General features: G+C 39.8%; 1 protein-coding gene across 1 annotated transcript in view; it reads left to right on the forward strand.

The window, feature by feature from the left end:
- cacna1ba (calcium channel, voltage-dependent, N type, alpha 1B subunit, a) overlaps nt 1-19,777 on the forward strand; it is a 166,166-nt gene that overhangs the window by 75,886 nt on the left and 70,503 nt on the right. The window contains exon 7 of the mRNA XM_045706959.1: nt 2,801-2,904. Coding sequence (XP_045562915.1) covers nt 2,801-2,904 — 104 coding nt within the window. The remainder of the gene's footprint in view (nt 1-2,800; nt 2,905-19,777) is intronic.

Raw genomic sequence — 19,777 nt, forward strand, 5'->3', positions numbered from 1 at the left:
GAGCTTGAGAAAATCTGCAAGGAAGAATGGGAGGAAATCCCCAAATCCAGATGTGCAAAGCTGATAGACATACCTAATAGCAGTCACAGCTGTAATTGCTATTGACTCAGGGGCGTGAATACTTGTGAAAATTAGATATTTCTGTATTAATTTTCAATACATTTGCAAACATTTCTAAAAACATGTTTTCACTTTGTTGTTATGGGGTATTGTGTGTACATGGGTGAGATTTGTATTTATTTATTTTGAATTCAAGTTGTAACAACAAAATGTGGAATAAGTCAAGGAGTAAGAATACTTTCTGAAGGCACTGTACATATAGAATGTATTTTCTCTCTGTAGAATAGTGTCTTTCCTGCATGTGTTGCTACTGTCAATGTAATTCACAGTGGAGCATGCTTGTCCTACAGTGCCTTCAGAAAGTATTCACACCTCTTGTCTTTTTCCACATTTTGCTGTGTTACAAAGTGGGATTAAAATGTATTGAACCGTAATTTTTGTCAACGATCTACACAAAATACTATTTTGTCAAAAAAGGAGAAAAATTCAAAGAAATTCATGAATTAATGGAAAATAAAACAGTAATATATATCTTGATTAGATAAGTATTCATCCCCTGAAGCAATGTTAGTTTCATCTTTGACAGCGATTACAACTGTGAGTCTTTTTGAGTAAGTCTCTTAGAGCTTTGCACACCTGGATTGTACAATATTGGCCCATTCTTTCAAAAATTATTCAGGCTCTGTCAAGTTGGTTGTTCATCATTTCTAGACATCCATTTTTAAGCCTTGCCATAGATTTTCAAACCAATGTACAGTACCAGTCAGAAGTTGGGACAAACCTACTCCTTCAAGGATTTTTCTTAATTTTTACTATTTTCTACATTGTAGAATAATAGTGAAGACATCAAAACTATGAAATAACACATATGGAATCATGAATTAACCAAGAAAGTGTTAAACACATCAAAATATATTTTAGATTTTAGATTCTTCAAAGTTGCCTCCCTTTGCCTTGATGGCGGCTTTGCACACTCTTGGCATTCTCTCAACCATCTTCATAAGGAATGCTTTCCCAACAGTCTTGAAGGAGTTCCAACATATGCTGAGCACTTGTTGGCTGCTTTTCCTTCACTCTTTTAACATTTTAAATTCAGGCTGTAACACAACATAATGTGTAAAAAGGAGTGTGAATACTTTCTGAAGGCACTGTACATGCCTGTGAGGGAGTTCTGCATGTGTAAGCATTTAACTGACAATCCGTTAATGGCAAGAAGAAAACCCACCCAAGAAAGATTTATCTTCCGCTAATGTCTCAGCCAATTTTCAGCGACCCAATTGCCCTCAGCAGTAGACTTCCTCACATAGAAAATAATAATCTAGTTTTAACTGTGGCGTAGACATCGAGAAACAAATATATTTTAATACTGAGATAAGGTTTAATAATTGATTTGGAGCCTCCATTGAGGCTCTCTGCTTCTCTCACAGGGGTCATGAAAACCATATGGGCCCTAGATGTCTTATGAGCAGGGAAATGCCGGAATAAACATTGTTGCAGTGAGGATTTGGATGTCACTATGGCATACAAATCCAATTCACCACAGAAGGACACAGACAATGACTTTGGCTCCTGCTGTATATTTGCCCTCTTAACATTAAACCAGTATCTCTATGGGCTTGCATTCTGAATGTCATGATCTAGGGTCTCTCAACTGAGAAAGTGTTTACTGAACACCTGGCTTTTATAGTAGGTAGGTTTTGGAGTGGAGTGGACCTACTCTACTGTAGTGTAGTGGCTCTCAGACTTTAGAAACAGCCACATTTGCCTCTTGACATATAAAAAAACTGGATCAAGTCCAAATAAGACTTTTGCTTTTTCCCTCTTCTGACTTTTTTAGTTTTCCAGTGGGACAGTTGTAATTCAAGCAGAAAAAGATCTCCATACACCAGAAATGTAATATCTTGCTTCGGCCCCAAGGACGTTTACAGCTTGCAACTCTCCAACATGCATTGTGTATTGTACCCATACTGTGGAGCATATAATGTATCCCTCAACTTAACGCTTACAAAATGTATTTGCATTACTGAGTCAATACTGTAACTTGGCTTACCTGAGGATGCTACTTTTGTGCATCCTTGCCAAAAATATTGCCTTACAAAATAATATACACATACATACAGTAGCTAAATGGACAGGGAGGAAGAGGGCGGAGGTTTATCCAGTGGATTGGATGCTTTAGAGACAGCTGTGGGTGGAATGAGGGGGTGAGAGGGGTTGTCTGCAATTTGTATTTTTATCTGCTGATTCAGCAGCCCCAGGTCCCTCTCGCAATTACAGACAATATACAGTACGTTGGGTTGCACTGAAATGGCCTAAGAGAAGATCTGACCTTGTAACGTGTTTATGTTACTCTTACCATCATTGCCATGAATTTCCATCCTGATAGAGTGGGATCATGGAGAACAGGAGAAAGAGAGGGGGGGTCGGGAGTTGTGGTCAGTGGGATCGGCTGGAGAGAGAGAAGGCTTGCAGGTGGAAAGTCATTCACAGGAAAGTCATTAATCTGTGTCAGTCATCACTCAGCCCCCAGTTAAAACCTACGTTGAGTTTTTCCCCCCATTATGTCATCATATTGATAGCAATAAAAATAAAACAGAATCTTGTAATTTTTGTAGCACACCAAAAGAAAACGCTATTGTTTATTGCTACTCTTTTTCTTCCCCAAGCACAATGTTCAAAAAGCACCGTCACTAATGTAAATAAATATCAACCGTCCTTCTCTCTGTGTGTGTTTCTGCAGGCCAACGATGCCTCAGGGAACACCTGGAACTGGATCTACTTCATCCCCCTCATCATCATCGGATCCTTCTTCATGCTCAACCTGGTCCTGGGAGTCCTGTCTGGGTGAGTGTCAACATTACACATGTCTACATGTCCTGACACCATCTCTGTCTGTGGGAAAGGTGTTGTTATCAACTCACTATTATGAAGTACATACAGTATAGTGCTCTTTACAAGTCATTTCACTTACCTGCTGGCTCTTTTTAACGTGAAGCTTCTGTCTGACTATATTGGCATGGCGTTAGCCTAATCGAATGGGAGTATTCATTTACATAGTTTACAGTGTTTGTATTTTCCCTGTTTTCTCACATTTGAAGCAGTGTTTTGTGAAATATATGCTTGCCCACCAAGAGTTTGCATTGGGAGTGACCTGACTGGAATGTTCACACACACAGTACAGTACAAAACAAAACAGTAAGGAACAGTACAGTACAGAACAGAACAGTAAGGAACAGTACAGTACAGAACATAACAGTACAGAAGAATACAGGACAGTAAGAAACAGTACAGTAAGGAACAGTACAGTACAGCATATAACAGTAAAGAACAGAACAGAACAGTACAGTACAGAACTTAACAGTAAGGAACAGAACAGTACAGTACAGAACAGTACAGATCAGTACAGTATAGTACAGTACAGGACATAACAGTAAGGAACAGTACAGTACAGAACACAACAGTACAGGACATAACAGTAAGGAACAGAACAGTACAGAACAGTACAGTACAGAACATAACAGTACAGAACATAACAGTACAGAACAGAACAGCACAGAAGAGAACAGTATGGAAAATAACAGTATGGAACGGAACTGTACGGAACAGAACAGTATGGAACGGAACAGAAGGGTACGGAACAGAAATGTACGGAACAGAACAGTATAGGACATAACACTAAGGAAGAGAACAGTAAGGAACATAACAGTAAGGAACAGTACAGTACATAACAGTAAGGAAGAGAACAGTAAGGAACAAAACAGTAAGGTACAGTACAGAACATAACAGTAAGGAACAGAACAGTACAGAACAGAACAGTAAGGAACAGAACATAACAGTGCATAACATAACTGTAAGGAACAGAACAGTACAGAACAGAACAGTAAGGAACAGAACATAACAGTGCATAACATAACTGTAAGGAACAGAACAGTACAGTACATAACAGTAAGGAAGAGAACAGTACAGTAGAGAACATAACAGTAAGGTACAGTGCAGAACATAACAGTAAGGAACAGAACAGTACAGGACATAACAGTAAGGAACAGTACAGTACAGAACATTAAAGTAAGGAACAGAACAGTACAGAAAAGAACAGAACGGTACGGAACAGAACAGTAAGGAACAGAACAGTACAGTACAGAGCATAACAGTAAGGAACAGAACAGTACAGTACATAACCGTAAGGAAGAGAACAGTACAGAACATAACAGTAAGGAAGAGAACCGAACAGTAAGGAACAGAACATAACAGTATGGAACAGAACAGTACAGTACAGAACATAACAGTAAGGAAGAGAACAGAACAGTAAGGAACAGAACATAACAGTGCAGAACATAACAGTAAGGAAGAGAACAGTACAGTACGTAACAGTAAGGAACAGAACAGTACAGTACAGAACATAACAGTAAGGAACAGAACAGTACAGCACAGTACAGAACATAACAGTATGGAACAGAACAGTACAGTACAGAACATAACAGTAAGGAAGAGAACAGAACAGTAAGGAACAGAACATAACAGTGCAGAACATAACAGTAAGGAAGAGAACAGTACAGTACGTAACAGTAAGGAACAGAACAGTACAGTACAGAACATAACAGTAAGGAACAGAACAGTACAGCACAGTACAGAACATAACAGTATGGAACAGAACAGTACAGTACAGAACATAACAGTAAGGAAGAGAACAGAACAGTAAGGAACAGAACATAACAGTGCAGAACATAACAGTAAGGAAGAGAACAGTACAGTACATAACAGTAAGGAACAGAACAGTGCAGTACAGAACATAACAGTAAGGAAGAGAACAGTACAGAACATAACAGTAAGGAACAGTACAGAACATAACAGTAAGGAAGAGAACAGTACAGTAGAGAACATAACAGTAAGGTACAGTGCAGAACATAACAGTAAGGAACAGAACAGTACAGGACATAACAGTAAGGAACAGTACAGTACAGAACATTAAAGTAAGGAACAGAACAGTACAGAAAAGAACAGAACGGTACGGAACAGAACAGTACGGAACAGTAAGGAACAGTACAGAGCATAACAGTGAGGAAGAGAACAGTACAGAACATAACAGTAAGGAACAGAACAGTACAGTACAGAGCATAACAGTAAGGAACAGAACAGTACATAACCGTAAGGAAGAGAACAGTACAGAACATAACAGTAAGGAAGAGAACAGAACAGTGCAGAACAGAACATAACAGTGCAGAACATAACAGTAAGGAAGAGAACAGTACAGTACATAACAGTAAGGAACAGAACAGTACAGTACAGAACATAACAGTAAGGAAGAGAACAGAACAGTAAGGAACAGAACATAACAGTGCAGAACATAACAGTAAGGAAGAGAACAGTACAGTACATAACAGTAAGGAACAGAACAGTACAGTACAGAACATAACAGTATGGAACAGAACAGTAAAGTACAGAACATAACAGTATGGAACAGAACAATACGGAACAGAACAGTACAGTACAGAACAGTACAGTACAGAACAGTACAGTACGGAACAGAACAGTACGGAACAGAACAGTACGGAACAGTACAGTACAGAACAGTACAGTATAGAACATAACAGTATAGAACATAACAGAACAATACGGAACAGAACAGTACAGTACAGAACAGTACAGTACAGAATATAACAGTAAGGAACAGAACAATACGGAACAGAACAATACAGAACAGAACAGTACGGAACAGAACAGTACAGACAATAACAGTAAGGAACAGAACAGAAAGGAACAGAACAGTATGGAACGGAACAGAATGGTATGGAACAGAACGGTCAGGAACAGAATAGTACAGTACAGAAAAAAATAGCAAGGAAGAGAAGAGTACAAAACATAACAGTAAGGAACAATACAGAACATAACAGTAAGGACGAGAACAGTACAGTACAGAACATAACAGTAAGGAACAGAAAAGTACAGAACATAACAGAAAGGAACAGTACAGTACAGAACATAACAGTAAGGAACAATACAGAACATAACAGTAAGGAACAGAACAGTACAGTACAGAACATAACAGTAAGGAACAGAACAGTACAGTACAGAACATAACAGTAAGGAACAGAACAGTACAGTACAGAACATAACAGTATGGAACAGAACAATACGGAACAGAACAGTACAGTACAGAACAGTACAGTACAGAACAGTACAGTACGGAACAGAACAGTACGGAACAGAACATTATGGAACAGAACAGTACGGAACAGTACAGTACAGAACAGTACAGTATAGAACATAACAGTATAGAACATAACAGAACAATCCGGAACAGAACAGTACAGTACAGAACATAACAGTACAGTACAGAACAGAACAGTACAGAACAGAACAGAACAGTACGGAACAGAACAATACGGAACAGAACAATACAGAACAGAACCGAACAGTACGGAACAGAACAGTACGGAACAGAACAGTACGGAACAGAACAGTACAGAACAGTACAGAAAATAACAGTAAGGAACAGAACAGTAAGGAACAGAACAGTACGGAACGGAACAGAATGGTATGGAACAGAACGGTACGGAAAAGAATAGTACGGAACATTAAGGAACAGTAAAGTACAGAGCATAACAGTAAGGAAAGGAACAGTACAGGACAGAGCATAACAGTAAGGAACAGAACAGTGCAGTACAGAAAAAAATAGCAAGGAAGAGAAGAGTACAAAACATAACAGTAAGGAACAATACAGAACATAACAGTAAGGACGAGAACAGTACAGTACAGAACATAACAGTAAGGAACAGAAAAGTACAGAACATAACAGAAAGGAACAGTACAGTACAGAACATAACAGTAAGGAACAGAACAGTACAGTACAGAACATAACAGTAAGGAACAGTACAGTACAGAACATAACAGTAAGGAACAGAACAGTACAGTACAGAACATAACAGTAAGGAACAGTACAGTACAGAACATAACAGAAAGGAACAGTACAGTACAGAACATAACAGTAAGGAACAGAACAGTACAGTACAGAACATAACAGTAAGGAACAGTACAGTACAGAACATAACAGAAAGGAACAGTACAGTACAGAACATAACAGTAAGGAACAGTACAGTACAGAACATAACAGTAAGGAACAGAACAGTACAGTACAGAAATTAACAGTAAGGATGAGAACAGTACAGAACAGAACATAACAGTAAAGAACAGTACAGAACAGAACATAACAGTAAAGAAGAGAACAGTACAGTACAGAACATAACAGTAAGGTACAGTACAGAACAGTAAGGAAGAGAGCAGTACAGAACATAACAGTAAGGAATAGTACAGTAAAGAACATAACAGTAAGGAAGAGAACAGTTCAGTACATTAAATATGTGTGAGGAACAGAACAGAACAGTACAGAACATAACAGTACAGAATCTAACAGTAAGGAACATAACAGTACAGAACATAACAGTGCAGTACAGAACATAACAGTAAGGAAGAGAACAGTACAGAACATAACAGGAAGGAAGAGAACAGTACAGAACATAACAGTAAGGAAGAGAACAGTACAGAACATAACAGTAAGGAAGAGAACAGTACAGAACATAACAGTAAGGAAGAGAACAGTACAGAACATAACAGAAAGGAACAGAACAGTACAGTACAGAGCATAACAGTAAGGAACAGAACAGTGCATTACAGAACATAACAGTAAGGAAGAGAACAGTACAAAACATAACAGTAAGGAACAGTACAGAACATAACAGTAAGGAAGAGAACAATACAGAACATAACAGTAAGGAAGAGTACAGAACATAACAGTAAGGAATAGAACAGTACATAACAGATTCCTTACTGTTCCTCAGTACAGAACATAACAGTAAGGAATATTACAGTACAGAACATAACAGTAAGGAACAGAACAGTACAGTACATAACAGTGAGGAACAGAACAGTACAGTACAGTACAGAACAGTAAGGAAGAGAGCAGTACAGAACATAACAGTAAGGAATAGTACAGTAAAGAACATAACAGTAAGGAAGAGAACAGTTCAGTACATTAAATATGTGTGAGGAACAGAACAGAACAGTACAGAATCTAACAGTACAGAATCTAACAGTAAGGAACATAACAGTACAGAACATAACAGTACAGTACAGAACATAACAGTAAGGAAGAGAACAGTACAGAACATAACAGTAAGGAATGGTACAGTACAGAACATAACAGTAAGGAAGAGATCAGTACAGTACATAACAGTGAGGAACATAACAGTACAGTACAGAACATAACAGTAAGGAAGAGAACAGTACAGAACATAACAGTAAGGAAGAGAACAGTACAGAACAGAACAGAAAGGAACAGAACAGTACAGTACAGAGCATAACAGTAAGGAACAGAACAGTACAGTACAGAGCATAACAGTAAGGAACAGAACAGTGCATTACAGAACATAACAGTAAGGAAGAGAACAGTACAAAACATAACAGTAAGGAACAGTACAGAACATAACAGTAAGGAAGAGAACAATACAGAACATAACAGTAAGGAAGAGTACAGAACATAACAGTAAGGAATAGAACAGTACATAACAGATTCCTTACTGTTCCTCAGTACAGAACATAACAGTAAGGAATATTACAGTACAGAACATAACAGTAAGGAACAGAACAGTACAGTACATAACAGTGAGGAACAGAACAGTACAGTACAGTACAGAACATAACAGTAAGGAAGAGAACAGTACAGAACATAACAGTAAGGAAGAGAACAGTACAGAACAGAACAGTAAGGAAGAGAACAGAACATAACAGTAAAGAAGAGAACAGAACAGTAATTTTCAGAGCAGTAAGGAACAGAAAAGTAAGGAACAGAACAGTAAGGAACAGAACAGTAAGGAACAGAACAGTATAGACCAGATCGGAACAGAACAGTAAGGAACGGAACGGAACAGTAAGGAACGGAACAGTATGGAACAGAGCAGTACAGAACAGTACAGAGCTCATAAGTGCTGAGCTGTATTAGACTCCCTCGTTTAGATTCACTAAACAGCAGAGTAAACCAGGACAACGCTGGAGGTACAATAGTCCTACATAAACAATATCAGAGGTGTTTTCTGAATGTACCATCCACTCTGTACCCTGTTCAAAATACTGTCAAGGGAAATTAGCATTTTATTTCTTCTGTTAAATTGGTTTACAGCATTTACTGTCCTTACACTACAGTACAGTAGTCCCTGGATTGAAGGCAGCTACTCCCACACGTTTCGCTATACCATCAATGTCTGGTGAATCATGCCGTAGACTCGAGTGCAATGTCAATGCTGGGTAATTTGGAATGTTTATGTGTTTTTTCTGTTCATTGTTTTGAAGCCAAGGGGGCATGTTGCGTCTCTCACTCACTCACTCACTCACTCACTCACTCACTCACTCACTCACTCACTCACTCACTCACTCACTCACTCACTCACTCACTCACTCACCACTCACTCACTCACTCACTCACTCACTCACTCACTCACTCACTCACTCACAGAGCTTAATGGAAGGCCTCCTGATGAGTGCTGTGTGGTGTACTAGGCTGTAACCTAGCTGCTATTAGGATTTGAATGTATTACTTCTCGGAAACCAAATCTAATTCTCACTTGCTGTTCCACCAAATGGCTTCAGCTCTCTCTGTACTATCAATATGGCATTATGCTCTTCATAAGGCCATGATAAACTGACAAAAAAAACTTTGAAAATTTGATTTTGTTTTATTATCTGGGGGATTTTGATCAACAGTGCCACCTAATGGGCAATTTCTAGAAATCCTCCAATCAGAGCACAGATATCGGTCATGTGATCAGTCTACCGTTCTAAAATATTTTGGAAAACAACCATTTTTGATCTGAAGTGAGAGAAAATCTACTCCCGTTTTGGAGTGAAAAGTTGGACTTTCACATCTCAAATTATTTCTTACTACAATATACACTGAGTATACAAAACATTAAGTACACCTGCTCTTTTCTTGACAGACTGACCAGGTGAATCTCGGTGAAAGCTATGATCCCTTATTGATGTCACTTGTTAAATCCACTTCAATCAGTGTAGATGAAAGGGAGGAGACAGGTTAAAGAAGGATTTTTAAGCCTTGAGACATTTGAGACATGGTTTGTGTATGTGTGCCATTCAGAGGGTGAATGTGCAAGACAAATGATTTAAGTGCCTTTGTGTATGATAGTAGATACCAGACGCACCGGTTTGTGTCAAGAACTGCAACGCTGCTGGGTTTTTCATGCTCAACAGTTTCCCATGTGTATCAAGAATGGCCCACCACCCAAAGGACATCCAGCCAATTTGACACAACTGTGGGAAGCATTTCAGTCAACATGGGCCAACATCCCTGTGGAATGCTTTCAACACCTTGTAGAGTCCATGCCTTGACAAATTGAGGCTGTTCTGAGGGCAAAAGGGGGGTGCAACTCAATATTAGGAAGGTGTTTTGTACACTCAGTGTATGGTCATATGTTAATAAATACATACTGTGTACAGTTTGTCATGTTTAACTGACAAAAATATCCATGGTTGGATGCTAACCAGAGCTCATGCAAAGTCAATGGGACAAACTGGCTAAATTAGCTGTCTAGCTAGCCGAGTAGAGTGTTAGCTAGCTATAGCCGTTTACATTTCATTTTACATAGTTTTTTGTATGTTTTAACTAGCTGGCTAGCTAGCTTAAAACCATTCACATCTTTCTAGTTTATGATTATGAAGTTGGAAGTTTGCTTAATGTAGCTAGTTATCTTTGTCTATATTGCCATTGACTTGACTGGCAGCAGGTTCAGTTGATGGACAGAGCACAGCTGTGAATTTCAGTACAGTTGTGGCAGTCAATAACAAGCTATAGGAGATGAGTAAATCAATGGGGGAAATAAGTTTAAATTGATCTGTGCTTCATATGAAATATAGTATAATATTAATGTTCATGTTGCTCATTGCTCCAGTGTTTCATACCCAACTCCATTGCCAGCAAAATTGCTCTGCAATATTTCCCCCAAAAACGGCAGTGTATCATGGCCTTTAAAGTCTTGTGTGTTACTTTGTCAGAAAGTCAGTCCTCCTACCTATTGTCTCGTCACTGGCTGCACTCAGTATCCCCTCTGCGAAGATGGCGTAAACTCTGACTCTGTAAGACTCTGTGTACTTCATACAATCCGGTGGTGTAAAGTACTTAAGTAAAAATACCTTAAAGTACTACTTAAGTAGTTTTTTGGGGTATCTGTACTTTACTATTGATATTTTGAGCTACTTTTACTTCACTACATTCCTAAGGAAAAGAATGTACCTTTTACTCCATACATTTTCCCTGACACCCAAAAGTACTCATTACATTTTGAATGCTTAGCAGGACAGGAAAATGGTCAAATTCATGCATTTGTCAAGATAACATGCCTGGTCATCCCTACTGCCTCTGATCTGGCGGACTCATTAAACACAAATGCTTCTACTGTTGTGTTGGAGTGTGCTCCTGTCTATCCCTAAATAATGCATTTAAAAACAGAATGTGCCATCTGGTTTGCTGACTACAGTGGCTTACGAAAGTATTCACCCCCCTTGGCATTTTTCCTACTTTGTTGCCTTACAACCTGGAATTAAAATTGATTTTTGGGGGGGTTGTATCATTTGATTTACTCAACATCCCTACCACTTTGAAGATGCAAAATATTTTTTATTTTGAAACAAACAAGAAATAAGAAAACTTGGTATCAAGTTCTATTTTTGTTTCATCCGACCGGAGGACATTTCTCCAAAAGTATGATCTTTGTCCCATGTGCAGTTGCAAACCGTAGTCTGGCTTTTTTATGGCGGTTTTGGAGCAGTGGCTTCTTCCTTGCTGAGCGGCCTTTCAGGTTATGTCGATATAGGACTCGTTTTACTGTGGTTATAGATCATTTTGTACCTGTTTCCTCCAGCAGCTTCACAAGGTCCTTTGCTGTTGTTCTGGGATTGATTTGCACTTTTTGCACCAAAGTACGTTTATCTCTAGGAGACAGAACGCGTCTCCTTCCTGAGCGGTATGACGGCTGTGTGGTCCCATGGTGTTTATACTTGCGTACTATTGTTTGTACAGATGAACGTGGTACCTTCAGGCGTTTGGAAATTGCTCCCAAGGATGAACCAGACTTGTGGAGGTCTACAATTTTTTTTCTGAGGTCTTGGCTTATTTCTTTAGATTTTCCCATGATGTCAAGCAAAGAGGCACTGAGTTTGAAAGTAGGCCTTGAGAAACATCCACAGGTACACCTCCAATTGACTCAAATTATGTCAATTAGCCTATCAGAAGCTTCTAAAGTCATAACATCATTTTGGGGAATTTTCCAAGTTGTTTCAAGGCACAGTCAACTTAGTGTATGTAAACTTCTGACCCAATGGAATTGTGATACAGTGAATTATAAGTGAAATAATCTGTCTGTAAACAATTATTGGAAAAATTACTTGTGTCATGCACAAAGTATATGTCCTAATTGACTTGGTGGTTGAAAAACGAGTTTTTATGACTCCAACATAAGTGTATGTAAACTTCCGACTTCAACTGTATTTTCTTTTTCAAGAGGTCTATGAAAAGTGGATGTAGAACCATCAGACAGGGAGATTGACATAGCAGTAGTGGGTGAAGACCTTGAACAGCGGGTGCGGTTGCTGGGAAGAGGTGGTTCCCAAAAGCCATCATCCAAATCCTCTGCATCCTCCACTTTGTGGTGAATAAAATAAAGGGACGTATTGTTATAAGACACACAGAATTACAGTTGACTAAATGTACAAAACGACATTACTGTGAAGTAAAAACACCAAGCCTAAACTTTATCTGTGCAGTGACTCACATAGAAGGTGTGAAGCACACACACACACAATGCAAAAAGAAACACTTTGGAGACAAAGGAAGAGGTGAGAACCGCAAATAAACAATGGCCATGAGAGTTTAGTGGCCTCTTCAAAGCTCAAGGTCCTAAACTATATCTTAACCGCCATCGATAAGAAACAATACTGTGCAGCCGTATTCATTGACCTGGCCAAGGCTTTCGACTCTGTCAATCACCACATCCTCATCGGCAGACTCAATAGTCTTCGTTTCTCAAATTATTGCCTCGCCTGGTTCATCAACTACTTCTCTGATAGATTTCAGTGTGTCAAAACGGAGGGCCTGTTGTCCGGACCTCTGGCAGTCTCTATGGGGGTGCCACAGGGTTCAATTCTTAGGCTGACTCTCTTCTCTGTATACATCAATGATGTCGCTCTTGCTGCTGGTGAGTCTCTGATCCACCTCTACACAGACGACCCCATTCTGTATACTTCTGGCCCTTCTTTGGACACTGTGTTAACAACCCTCCAGATGAGCTTCAATGCCATACAACTCTCCTTCCGTGGCCTCCAACTGCTCTTAAATACAAGTAAAACTAAATGCATGCTCTTCAACCGATCGCTGCCTGCACCTTGCCCGCCCGTCGATCACTACTCTGGACAGTTCTGACTTAGAATCTGTCGACAACTACAAATACCTAGGTGTCTGGTTAGACTGTAAACTCTCCTTCCAGACTCACATCAAATATCTCCAATCCAAAGTTAAATCTAGAATTGGCTTCCTATTTCGCAACAAAGCATCCTTCACTCATGTTGCCAAACATACCCTCGTAAAACTGACCATCCTACCGATCCTCGACTTCGGCGTTGTCATTTACAAAATAGCCTCCAGTACCCTACTCAATAAATTGGATGCAGTCTATCACAGTGCCATCCATTTTGTCACCAAAGCCCCATATACTACCCACTACTGCGACCTGTATGCTCTTGTTGGCTGGCCATCGCTTCATAGTCGTCGCCAAACCCACTGGCTCCAGGTCATCTTCAAGACCCTGCTAGGTAAAGTCCCCCCTTATCTCAGCTCGCTGGTCACCATAGCAGCACCCACCTGTAGCATGCGCTCCAGCAGGTATATCTCACTGGTCACCCCCAAAGACAATTCCTCCTTCGGCCACCTCTCCTTCCAGTTCTCTGCTGCCAATGACTGGAACGAACTACAAAAATCTCTGAAACTGGAAACACTTATCTCCCTCACTAGCTTTAAGCACCAGCTGTCAGAGCAGCTCAAAGATTACTGCACCTGTACATAGCCCATCTATAATTTAGCCCAAACAACTACCTCTTCCCCTACTGTATTTATTTATTTTATTTTGCTCCGTTGCACCCCATCATTTATATTTCTACTTTGCACTTTCTTCCACTGCAAATCTACCATTCCAGTGTTTTACTTGCTATATTGTATTTACTTCACCACCATGGCCTTTTTTGCCTTTACCTCCCTTATCTCACCTCATTTGCACACATTGTATATAGACTTATTTTTCTACTGTATTATTGACTGTATGTTTGTTTTACTCCATGTGTAACTCTGTGTTGTTGTATGTGTCAAACTGCTTGGCTTTATCTTGGCCAGGTCGCAATTGTAAATGACAACTTGTTCTCAAATTGCCTACCTGGTTAAATAAAGGTGAAATAAAAAAATAAAAAAATAGAACAGCAAACAGTGAACTAATATGAAACATAGACAATAACTACTTTGGAATTATATAACATTGAAATTACTTGTTACAATGGCCTATGTAAACTAAATCCAAAGCACAAAAAGCAGACAATTTATAAAAAACGAAATACATATAGTATATTAGCTATATAAAGTCATGAAAATAATTTACTTACAGATCTAAAAGTGGATCCAATCCTTCTAGAAAGCAATCTTCGTCGTCTGAGTCAAAATTCTCGTTGTCCAAATCGCTCCCCTGATCCGTGTCCGACTCCAGTATTTTATTCAAAGTTTCTATGTCGGTATACTTATTCATAGCTGCCTTCTTTTTAGGTTCCTGTTCGATATTCTACGTTTTTACCTTTTTTTCACCCTTAAGAAACTATCTTTTATGCTAAAGAAATGAAATGAAATCGTGCTCGGTGCGTCTGGTCTCTGAGTCCGGTAGTAATAGTTTTCAGAATGCATAAAAGGTTCAAGGCCTTGCTTTGTCCCACCCAAGTCAACTGCATATCCCTGGAAAGCTTATCTCCTTTGTTACAAGACGGTCAAGGTGCCATAGTAGCCAATCCCCTGTGTAATGGATGCCTACAGCAAGTAAGCAGGTATCGTCATATTTTTTATGCTCAAAGATGTGACGCGAATGTCCACTCGGTGGACATTCGATGTAGCCATTAAGTCATACATCATCAGATAACATCGGCAATAGGCGATATTCGTTCTTACCAACATAGGGATTAATTTGATACCCCTCATGTAGCTATAGCTCAAACACAGACCAAATGGAAGCTTATCTTGTAAGATGTTTGGTGAAAACGCTGTGTAAAATAAACATTTTGACTCTCGGGTCTGGTGATCAATAACGGTAGGTCCCAGGCAGACAAATAAGACATCCTCATGATCTGTGGAGTCCCGGATTTTGGTGTGTATCAACGTATTCCGTGTTTATTTTGTTTATGCTTCACAATGCTAAACGGAATGTAGGTAGCAGACATCTTGAAATAAGGTCATCAGCTCAGCCTGCCCTTATAAGTTCGTATGCCCATGTATGGTAGTAATTCACACCAAGTATTTTAAAGCACCGATCAATAGCCAAGATAGTCAGCCTACCGCAGACACCCTGCTTTTGCAAATAGGGGTTACCGTTCTCATACCATAATGAATTGAATAAAACAAATCCAATAGGCTCCCCAAATATGGGGCCTTAACATTTGAGGTTTTAAATAAACTTATTCCTCATCAATCTACACACAATACCCAATAATGACAAAGTGAAAACAAGTTTTTAGAAATTGTTGCAAATTTATAAAAACTTAAAAACAGAAATACCTTATTTACATAAGTATTCAGACCTTTTGCTATGAGACTCGAAATTGAGCTCAGGTGCATCCTGTTTCAATTGATCAACCTTGAGATGTTTCTACAACTTGATTGGAGTCCACCTGTGGTAAATTAAATTGATTGGACATGATTTGGAAAGGCAAACACCTGTCTATATAAGGTCCCACCGTTGACAGTGCATGTCAGAGCAACAACCAAGCCATGAGGTCAAAGGAATTGTCCGTAGAGCTCTGAGACAGGATTGTGTCGAGGCACAGGTCTGGGGAAGTGTACCAAAAAATGTCAGCCGTGTTTACTGTGGTCAGGAGGGATGAAGGTCACTGATGCACTGTGACAGGGCTGTGTCACATTCTAAAGGCCACTGTCTGTCCTGCAGGGGGCCGGGGCCAGGGCTGCAGCCACACACAGGGGTTAGAGGCCACAGCCCCAGGAGCAGAGACAGCAGGCGGGGGCAGCAAGGCTCATCTTTTATCTCATCACCCCTCCTAATATCCCCCGCCCTCCTGCCCAATCACCCCGTCAGGTTACTCTGTGAGGGCTTTCATTAGAACAAAGGGAGTGCCACAGAATGCCCAGCCCCCCCCCCCCCCCTCTTCTCAATTCAATTCAAGGGCTTTATTGGCATGGGAAACATATGTTAATATTGCCCAAGCAAGTGAAGTAGATAATAAACTAAAGTGAAATACACAATAGAAATGTACAGCTTCTCTCTCTCCCTTATGTTTTCCTCCTCCCTCTTCTCCTCTGTGTGGAGTAGAAGGTCAGGTTTTTCAGATCCTTCCCAGCAGGGTAATGTCTGTCTGTCAGTCAGGTGGAGGCCCATGCTGTGTCCTGTTGCTCCACAACTCACAGCTGTACAGCTGTAAATCAATATTCACATACTGTACCTCTTGGTCTGAACCTTGACTTCTGACTCATGTTCTTGTTGCTTATATTGTGTGTGATATGTAGGCTACAGTTTCTTTAGATTTTCCAGGTCCTTTATTATTATACTGTAGCTTTAGCTTAAAACAGTTTCACATTTTCAGGCATAGTATCCCAGCTCTGAGCAGTTTTAATTTTGTGTGTTGTGGTGGCTAATTTCTGCATTACCAAATGAGGAGAGTTACAAACTTCACACACCAGTCAGATTTATACTTAAACTACATCTTTAATAATTAAGAGCTTTGTATTAGCAATGACTTTCAACGATGGGCTATCTCTAATGAAACATTGAAAGTGACAACACAAAAGTACAAAGATCTTTTATAGCCAAGATACACCCCTCTCAACGTACATGACGAACAACAGATATATAGAATGGGTCACAAGGTTAAGATTTGTATGAAAGATATCTATAAAACATAGCAGACAGCAACTGCTGTGTCAACAGTTTTCATTGTATAGACCAGTGTCTGGTCCTCCTACTCCAAACTGGAACCGTCTCTCCCTGGTACGGTATAGAACAGAACCATTAGCTCATGTTCTCTGGAATGCTCTTTAGGCTTTATTACCCAAAGACATTGAAACTCTCCTCCGTCAGTGTTATCTCATAGAGGCCCATCCTCAGTAGAGTTAACACACACAATAGTTAACCGAATACTCTATTCTGTCGAATAAAACAATGTCACAAGAATTTTCATCCCAATGTTATTAACTCAAAACTCACTATATGCTTTGACCAATTCCCCGGGGGTTGTAAGGCCCCGGTTAATAGAAGAATTCGACAAAGTCCCAGAAGTCTGCAAAAGGTTAGTTCTTTATTCAGAGAGCTCTGCCAATCATACAAACACATATCCTTTTATACCTTACATTTGGTCATACCATATGTCATACCCCTTACAAATGCCCCTTTTCTTTAACACTGTCAATGCTTATTTACAAGTCTTCTCCAACACATACATTGCTTATCATATCCTGCCCCATGTTCCATAATCTACTGCAAGCCTAAAGGGTTCTCCCCTCCCTGGGTGGGGAAACCGACTTCCTGTTATCAGTTTCACAGTGGTCACAAGTTGTCTGCCACAAGCTGTCTGTTAACAGTTCCTCTTTTCCTTAAATGTCTCCTTTATATTGCTAAATAGCAAAGTCTTAACTTGTTAACTTGTCCTATGCACACACATTAGGGAATTAATCTTATAATCACCCAGTTATACATTTTCAGGGTGGAATCATTTAGTCATAACCTTAAACCTATAAATTCCATTATCAAACAACCATTATAATACAATACAAGCATTTAACATAATCTTGCAATTTTCCACGACAGTGTGTGCCCAGCTCTGAGCAGTTTGATTGTGTGCGCGCTGCGTGCTGCTTGCAAAATGTGTCTATGAATGATTGTTTGTTGTGTGTGTTTTACTCTGCAGTCTCTCTGCATTCGGTGAGCCTGTGTGTACTGTACAGGCTGAGTGAGAGAGTGCGTAGCTGGGATCGCCTGTATGTCTAGATAATGTGTTTGTTTATAAGAGAAATAAAGAGAAAAATATGAGAGAGAGAGAGAAAGATACGAGAGAGAGAGAGAGAGAGAGAAAGATGAGAGAGAGAGAGTCTGCGCTCAGTGCTGGTGTGAGGCTTGCTGAGGAGTGTTTTCACTCACTCCCCCGCCTGAGGGACTGCTGTGGAGCTTGCACCACCCCCTCACAGCCCTCCCAAACACACACACACACATAGCTACAGCCACACATGCACGCAAGCACACACACAGCCACTGCAATGCAGGAAGGAGCTTCCCTCAGACCTGCGAGGGAGAGACACCAATCACTGCTTGGCTCTCATCGAGTGAGCTGTGAAACTGGACCATTCAGGGAGGGGATCCCTCATTTCTCTCCATCTGCCTCTCTCTCTCTCTCTTTTTTTGCTCTGTGTGTCTCTGTATATCTCAATCAATCAATCAAATGTATTTATAAAGCCCTTCTTACATCAGCTAATGTCACAAAGTGCTGTACAGAAACCCAGTCTAAAATCTCTCTCTCTTTCTCTCTCAATTCAATTCAATTCAATTCAAAGGGCTTTATTGGCATGGGATTCATATGTTTACATTGCCAAAACATGTGAAATAGATAAACAAAAGTGAAATAAATAATCAAAAATGAAGAATAAACATTACACTCACAAAAGTTTCAGATGAATAGAGACATTTAAAGTGTCATATTATGGCTATGTACAGTGTTATAACGATGTGCAAATAGTTGAAGTACAAAAGGGAAAATAAATAAACATTAAAATGGGTTGTATTTACAATGGTGTTTGTTCTTCACTGGTTGAACTTTTCTTGTGGCAACAGGTCACACATCTTGCTGCTGTAATGGCACACTGTGGTATTTCACCCAATAGATATGGGAGTTTATCAAAATTGGATTTGTTTTCAAATTCTTTGGGGGTCTGTGTAATCTGAGGGAAACGTGTGTCTCTGATATGGTCATACATTTTGGCAGGAGGTTAGGAAATGCAGCTTAGTTTCCACCTCATTTTGTGGGCAGTGTGCAAAGCCCGTCTTCTCTTGAGAGCCAGGTCTGCCTATGGCGGCCTCTCTCAATAGCAAGGCTATGCTCACTGAGTCTGTCCATAGTTAAATCTTTCCTTAATTTGGGGTCAGTCACAGTGGTCAGGTATTCTGCCACTGTGTACTCTCTATTTATGGCCAAATAGCATTCTAGTTTGCTCTGTTTTTTGGTCAAATCTTTTCAATGTGTCAAGTAATTCTATTTTTGTTTTCTCATGATTTGGTTGGGTATAATTGTGGTACTGTCCTGGGGCTCTGTGGGGTCTGTGTTTGTGAACAGAGCCCCAGGACCAGCTTGCTTAGTGGACTCTTCTCCAGGTTCATCTCTCTGTAGGTAATGGCTTTGTTATGGAAGGTTTGGG

The sequence above is a fragment of the Salmo salar genome, chromosome ssa24, assembly GCF_905237065.1.
Source record: "Salmo salar chromosome ssa24, Ssal_v3.1, whole genome shotgun sequence".
NCBI lineage: Eukaryota > Metazoa > Chordata > Actinopteri > Salmoniformes > Salmonidae > Salmo > Salmo salar.